The following is an 8,306-nucleotide window of genomic DNA, read 5'->3' as shown; positions in this document are numbered from 1 at the left end:
ACTATCTTCTTCCTCTTCCTCCTCATCTGAATCCCTGAGGGAGGCAAGAGTACTGGTTCCTTCATCTGCCGAATCCCCATCTGTTTGTCTAGATAAGGGGACTTTTGGGCTAGGTGGTGGCTGCTGAGGTTCCCTTTGACTTGCGGAGCCTTGTGCAATCAGATCCTTAACTGAACCTAAAGAGCTTGCTAGTTCCTGAACTGAAGAGAATAGGTCCTTATATTGTTGTGAAGTTTCCTCTTCTACCAAATTTTTAATACAGGATCTGCACATGGGTTTTTGCCACGAATCCCTTAAAGGATTCCTGCAAGATGGGCATTTTCTTGGTGCATCCAAGTGTTTGGTTTTGCCTACAGATTTTTCCTGCAACGAGATGACAAACCAAAAGTTACCATCTTTTTTTTTTTTTTTACACCCAGTGCTGCCACCACCAGAAATAAACAAGGGGCCTGGAAAGAAGTGCCACTACCCCTTACGGCTATGCAGACCAAGGACATTAACTTGGTCTGGTAACCACAGGCTCCCTCAGGGAGGACAACAATACCCAAAATAGGCCCACATAAAGTAAGAATAAAAGGCACCAGTGTACCCCTCTTACCTGGGCCTGACCGGTGCTTGCAGCGCCTGTTTCCGCTGGTGCTGTCAGTCTCTCCTCCATTGTAGAGCGCAGCAGGATAGTAGCTAGAAAGCTCCGTTTTTTTAAATTTTCCCGGCGTCCCGCGTCATCATCGGGGGCCGGAAACGGAAGCGCCGGTCACCTGACCCGTCCCACAGACGCTGCGTTCCAGGCGTCGAGAACCACTGCGCCACGCCCCCACCAGGAAGCGGCGTCACCGTGCGCGACGCACTCGCCGGCCGGGACCCGGAGCTGAAATGCGGAACAACGCCGACCTGCGGCGGTTACCGCTCGGCCACCAGGCCCTACCGCAGCACCCGGGCACACGCCACCGCCTCCTGGGAAGCCGAATGCTCCACTGAGCCGGAGCGTCTGGGGACTCCTGAACGCCCCCTCCCCGTGGAGGGGGGCCGGGATGGTCACTGCACTAACAACAGAAAAAAGGTAAGCTAACAACCCCTCCGCCTTGGAGAGAGCGCAGCTCCCTGGTTCCCTATGATGCTTCCACCATGGCGGAGGAAACACAATAACTGAGGCCATGGTGGAAGAGGAGGGATCTTAAAGGATCAGGTGTTTCCTAAAAAGTGGGCGGAGCTGCGCTCTCTCCAAGGTTGTCCTGAAAGGCGATATGAGAAATATCCATAACTTCTTTGAGAAAAAAAAAAAATAGAAAGTTAAGCACAAATTGGTGTGTGCGTGTGTTTTTTTTTTTATGTGATCATATGACTGCAAATCCCTGGTCCCCGTTTGCGATGTTCTGGTGGAATTTCCAGCTTCCATGGGGACCCCACATATATGGCACATGCATACTTAACATACAAGTGCACTTCATGTTTGGATCACATCTTTGCATGTCAGAAATGTGCACACAAAAAATAAATTGCAATCCTCTCATCACGCAGTTAAATGTGCTGCTCTTTAGCAGAACATGCAGGGGTGCCCATAATTCCTAATGACACCAACACGCCTGATGAACCAGTGTGGTGTTATTTTAGCAAAGGATCACTGCGTTTGTGGGTAGGGCAACCCACTGAAATAATTGTGCTGCCCTACATGCAGCACGCATAGATGTGAACCAAGGGTCGGTGCCGGGCGCACGCTTCCAGCACAAAACACATTTATTCCTGGGTGCCACGTATGTGTTATGCAGTTTTGAAAGATATAAATCACCACCACACATGCACAGCCCAAAAAAAATAAGTCGGAAAAGAATTTGTATGAGCTTTACTTCACATTTTAAACACATTTATTTACAAATCAGTACATGTAAGAGACACGCAACAGAATAAAAAAAATTAAAATGACGGCAGCAGAAATAAAAAATACACATCGCATTAATTTGTGCACATGAACATTAGCTTGAATAAGCGCAGTCTGTACAGGAAGCTTTTACAGGAGTTTTTAAAAGGCTTCAAGAAAGCTGCTGGAAGTTTGCTAAAAAGCTTTTTAATCACTCTTCACCCATGTTTGAAGTGACAGCGTCCACATTAAAAGCTGTGCTTGACCGTCCACAAACCTAAGCTAAAGGGTGCTTTCAAGAAAGCTGCCTGATGCTTGTAAATGCTCTCTCTACAAACTGCTCTTCTACAGGTTTGAGCTTTGTGTACAAGGCCCAAGGCTACATTTACACCTCTCAGATTTAGTATATGGTGTTAAAAAAAAAAAAAAATGCTACTTGCAGCTTCCATCCATGGGAATTAATGTTAATGCATGTAAATATACCCTGCAATGATACCTCATGGTGTTAATGTAGCCTCATGCCAGCCATACACAGCAGCTTAAGCATGGTCAACAAGTGTTCCATTGAAAACGCAACCAAAAACAGATAAAAAAGCATTGTACCATTGACATTTTTTTGTTGAGACCGTGAAAGTGGTTGAATTTGCCTGAAAATTGCCACATGTATTGCAAACATTAAAAACCATTTCCTGTTTTTATTTAGCACACAAATTCTAAGTAATAGTTTATTAAATATAAGCAACCCCAATTGTATAGAAGAAACAAATTTGTATATATATATATATATATACACACACACACACACACACACACACACACACACATATACATATATATATATATATATATATATATATATATATATATATATATATATATATATATATATATATACACACACACACACACACACACACACAATATTATATATATATATATATATATATATATATATATATATATATATATATATATATATATATATTAGGGCTGCAACCAACGATTATTTTCATAATCGATTAGTTGGCCGATTATTGTTTCGATTAATCGACTAATCGGATCATCTTAAAAAAAAGTGTGGTGTACAATTTAGTTAATATGTAAATAATAAAAAAAAGGCTATTTATTCTTAAATATCTATTTGCAGTGGTAAATATAAATAACCAACTGCAGTAATTGTAATGCCTTCTATTACCTCCACTTTTTCTGGGTTCATCTTCCCTACACAAAGTCTTTAAAGTGTTTTTTTTTTTTAAAAACTTGTTATACTTACCTGCTCTGTGTAATGGTTTTGCACAGAGCAGCCCAGATCCTCCACTTCTGGCTCCTCCTGCCTTCAGAGTGTCTCAATAGCAGGCTGCAAAGTATAGTATAGAGCGCCCGCTATAGCAAGGTAAAAAAACTTCTGCCTTTAGAACCACTCACTTCCTGCTCAGGACTACATGTCCCATGAGGCATTGCTCCTCACACTTTCACATTCACAAATTCTCAGGCACTTAGTGACATGTATGGACGATGTACTGAGCTGTATGTGTGCTGCACTGTATTTCCTGATATGTAAACAAATAATGCATACTATATGCAGGCCAACTAATCAACTGGCCGACTAATCGATTATGAAAATAGTTGACAACTATTTTCATAATCGATTAGTTGTTGATTAATCGATTAGTTGTTTCGGCCCTAATATAAATACATATACACACACACACACACACACACACACACACATACACATACATAGGGCTTCATCCAGCTGGTCACAAGCGTTCTGTTGGAGGATCTTGGATCACCAACATTCAAGCACTGCCAGGCAATCAGTAGATCTGCCTGAACTATGCAATACCAACCAAGATCTTTTGCACCAGTAGAGACCACAACCAGCCACATGAGGGAGCAATGCAAGCTTTTAGCATATTTAATAAAAATGTACTTCTATGTATGCTAAATAAAGAAAGAATAATGGTTTTTAGTTTAGGTCTTCCTATATTGTCCATAAACCTAATCAACAGCTAAAATCAAGAGAAAGACTAACCAGCTGCACATTACTGAGCACAAACATGTTAAAATAAGCAATAATTATTCTATTGCAGCATAGTAGTAGTGTTTGCATTTTTTAATTTAAACATACATTAGACATTTGTTTGCTGAGGGTGCACTGACAAACGTAAAAAAATAATTAAAATGTTTCCCTTTAACTCCTTTTCATTAAAAGTGGAACATAAGTCTGTAATTAAAAAAAACTGAGCAGGCAGATTCCTTATTGCAGAAGTGACAGGGAATCTCTCCTCTGCAATAAAATTAATTGCCTAGCTGCACAGTCATCTTTAGAATGTACACCAGGCTGCGCATGCGTAGCTCAGTTTACATTCTAGCAGATTCTCTGTGGTGGAATGACTAAATTTTTGAGCATGTGCAGGAGGCGACATCCTGCGCCAGCCAATGAAGACGGCCACATTACGGCACCCAGAGGAAGCTGGGTAGAAGACGCCAGTGTGGGATCTTTGACTGTTGGAGAGGTAAATATTGTGTACCTTAGCCATGCTTCTGTTGCTTTTTGCAGTAAGCCACAAAACTAAAAACAAAACGAAAATCTGTTAAAAAAAAAAAAAAAAAAGTGAAGTGCAGGTAGACGGCAAACGTATGACCCTGACCCAGATATTTTAGTTTTAGATGTCCCAAAGAAATGACTCAACTTCCAAATTTAAACGTCTGCAGTTTTAACCATAAGATTAGGCCGATGCTACAAGAGGTCAAATCTTCCAGAATATCCTCTTTTTGTAAAGGATATAGGCAATCAGCACCCAGATGGAAGTGGCAACAAGGTTCTGGGTGAGATGCTGAGCATGCGACTGACTGTCCTGCATCTTCCACTTGAAGGGGAAATAATTTTCAAATACTTCGTGGCCAACGTAAACAAGAATAGAGTTCATTCCTTAAAAAAAAAGAAAATTGAGATTATCTCCACAGTAATAAATACATTGTAATGAAAACTGCACTGTGATAATATTTGGCTTCTGGTAAAGTTTGATATACACAAACCCTAAAGACTTACAATACCCTGTAATGATGCAGCGCCAGTATGCATCTCTTTCTCTATATATAAAAAAAATATATATTTTATTCACTTGTGCTGCATCATAACATGATATTGTAAACACATACAATTGCTCATCTGTCAGAACCACAATTTAACAGTTAATCTCCGATGCACTTTTACCCACCACGTACAATACAGGGTTGATAGCCCTACACCAGGGGTGTACAAACTTTTTTCAAAGGGGGCCAGATTTGATGAAGTGAACATGTGTGAGGGACGACCATTTTGCTTGACATTTTTTTGAACCATTAAAATTTGGTCTAAGCGTGTTCCTCCGAGCACTAATACACTGCCCAACAAGAATGATCTTGCCTTTGTGGCTATGTGTGGTGAAGAAATTATCTCTGGCGTTTTATTTTGATATACCGCATGCATCTGTGTATAAAACACACACCTTCACTTTCAGAGGAAAGTTTTTTTTTTTTTTTTTTTTTTTTTTTCTGAAAAAGTAAAAATTTTAAATAAAAGAACTGCGAAGCAAAATAAGGGTCAGCCCCACCATCACCATTAATGCAGCCCTACCATTTCCATGAATGCAGCCTCGAAGGGGACAGGGAGGGGGGCAGGACAAGCGCCAACACATTACATACAAGAGAAACTCCTGTTTTCTTGTTTGCCTCTTTAATACAAAGTCCTACTGCCTAGAATGGACAGCTCAGTCGTCCAATGGCAGCGAGACCAGAACACGGGCTGGACTTTGGCCATGCCTGCCCTACACTATGTGATGGCGCCAAGGGATTCAGGCTGGAGCAATGTGGATACACCCCATACAAGAATTTCTTCAAAAGGATGTTCCCCAGCCAGAAAATGACAATGCATTTCAATTTAAATCATTTTACAAATCTTCGGGGGAGGGGGACTGCAAATAAGTTGGATATGTGTTATAGGAAAGCTCAGACAAAAGGTTTAAAAACCAAAGGGCTCATCTCTGGGGCCACAGACTCCCATCAGGGACAGTGTATGCACAAAAAGGACCACGGATAAGCCCAAGGCCAGCTTAAGAAGAGAGCAACTCATGTAGCATCAACAGTCCTTACCATAGGACATGATTGTCCGTTGGTTCAGATTGTAACATATCCAACTTCCCTGAAGATTTGTAAAATGAATAAGATTGAAATTTGTTGAATTTCTTCACAGGATGTTCCCCAGCCAGAAAATGATTGTATAGGTGTACAGCAATTTTATCCCGGCCAGTTAGATTACTCTGCCAATAGTGTGTTTTTTAAAGTGCATTTAATAAAAATATATTGCATATAAAATATATTGTATTTTTATATTGTTTTGCCACAAAGTCATATTGGAGGTCAGAAATCAGTATAAAATGTAGAAGGATGTTGCCAATCATAGCCTCATACAAACCCAATATATGTTTTAAAGTTTTAGATATAGTAAAGTGTCCGTTTTAATTGCCGTCGGTATTCCCAAAAGGAAGTCATGTTCCCCATTTGTCCTGCTTACAGTCATTAAAAGTAAAATAAAATCCCAGATGTATTTACACCAGAACAGTAATGGAGGGGTAAACTTCCAATTGGGACGCTAGTTTTGATGATACCCCAAGATTTCCTCACTTGTTTGGGCTATGGTACAGAAAGTCAAGGGTAATGGCCCTTATACAACACAGATTTGGCCTTAAGTTCTACTTTAAAGAAATACTTTTATGGCCAGAGTTCAGTTTTAAACTTCTATTTGCTCCCTTGCACAGTCACCCACTTACCTGGATAAAAAAATGGACCACCTTTCCAGTACTGTTTAACGTCCACCAAGAAATAAATCATCATTAACAGGAAGAAAGCAAAGCAGCTGAGGGTTGTCACATAAGAGATGGACCTGTAGAATATTATATAAAAAAAAAAAATAATGAAAAGCAAATGCATAAACACCAATTAAAATCTACAGGTTTTTACAACCAGTAGATTCGTTGTTCAATAGGCAATACTTTAAAATAGTACAACTGCTGGAAAGAGCAGTGAGCTGGTAATATTAGCAAAAAATAAATGCTTCTAATCCACCCCCTGGTCATCTCTTGCCTACTGCAACTCACTCATTGGCTTACCTCTAAATAGGCTACCCCCACTTAAGTCCATCATGAACACTGCTGCCAGGCTCATCCACCTCACAAACTGCTCAGCGTCTGCTATACTCCTCTGCCAATCCCTCTATTGGCTGCCACTCAACCAACAAAATTAAATTCAAGATACCAACAATAACTTACAAAGCTGTCCATAACCTGGCCCCCAGCTACATCACTGACCTGATCTCAAAATACCAACCCAACTGTTCTGTTCACTCCTCCCAAGACCTTCTGCTCTCTAACTCCCTTGTCACCTCATCCTATACTCTCCTTCAGGAATTCTCCCGAGCCTCTCCCATCCTCTGGAATGCTCTACCCCAATCTGTCTGACTTTCTCCAACTTTCAGACGATCCCTGAAAACTCATCTCTTCAGAGAAGCCTATCTAGCCCCCACCTAACAACTGTACATTTACTTTCGCCATCAGCATATCCCCCACAGTTATTACCTCTTGACCTTCCCTCTTACATTGTAAGCTCTAAGGAGCAGGGCCCTCTGACGCCTACTGTACTCGATTTAAACTGTTGGTGCTATATAAATCTACTTCTTAATATTAGCCTATGGTCATGTACAGTGGGTGTAAAAAGTCTACACACCCCTGTTAACATTCCAGGTTTCTGTGATTTAAAAAAAAAAAAAAAAAAAATTACAAAGAAATCAATTCAGAACTTTTTCCATCTTTAATGTGACCTATAAACTGTACAACTCGGTTGAAAAAAAAAAAAATTTTTAGGTGGAGGGAAGTTAAAAAAAAAAAACACTTGTGCAACCATATTTTAGTTTGTGTGTGCGTTTTTTTTTTTTTAAAGCAGCTTTTGATTTTATTACAGCACTCAGTCTTGGTACGAGTATCAGCATGGCACATCTTGACATGGCAAAGACACTCCAAATCTCAGATTGTGAGGGCATCTCCTGTGCACAGCCCTCTTCAGATCACCCCACAGATTTCCAATCAGATTCAGGTCTGGCCCATTCCCAAACTTTAAACTTCTTCTGGGGAAACCATTCCTTTGTTGATTTGGATGTTTGCTTTGGGTCGTTGTCATGCTGAAAGATGAACCTACTCTTCAAGCTTTCTAGCAGAAGCCTGAAGGTTTTGTGCCAATATTGACTGGTATTTGGAACTGTTCATAATTCCCTCTACCTTGACTAAGGCCCCTGTTCCAGCTGAAGAAAAAAACAGCCCCAAAGAATGATGCTGCTACCACCATGCATCATAGTGGGTATGGCGTTTTGGTAATGGTCAGTGTTCTTGTGTCAAACATATCTTTTGGAATTATG

At 40.5% G+C, this 8,306-nt stretch overlaps 1 protein-coding gene across 2 annotated transcripts in view; it reads right to left on the bottom strand.

The window, feature by feature from the left end:
* Nucleotides 1–4,455: 4,455 nt before the first annotated feature.
* HGSNAT (heparan-alpha-glucosaminide N-acetyltransferase) overlaps nt 4,456–8,306 on the bottom strand; it is a 48,223-nt gene continuing 44,372 nt past the window's right edge. For both annotated transcript variants that reach the window (XM_040325246.1, XM_040325250.1), the window contains 2 exons: nt 6,670–6,782; nt 4,456–4,790 (listed from right to left, as the gene is read on the bottom strand). In XM_040325246.1, coding sequence (XP_040181180.1) covers nt 4,609–4,790; nt 6,670–6,782 — 295 coding nt within the window. In that variant the 3' untranslated portion in view covers nt 4,456–4,608. The remainder of the gene's footprint in view (nt 4,791–6,669; nt 6,783–8,306) is intronic.

Source organism: Rana temporaria, chromosome 1 (assembly GCF_905171775.1).
Source record: "Rana temporaria chromosome 1, aRanTem1.1, whole genome shotgun sequence".
Classification (NCBI taxonomy): Eukaryota; Metazoa; Chordata; class Amphibia; order Anura; family Ranidae; genus Rana; species Rana temporaria.
Note: the sequence above shows the minus strand (reverse complement) of the source record. Positions and strands in the feature narration are given on the sequence as shown.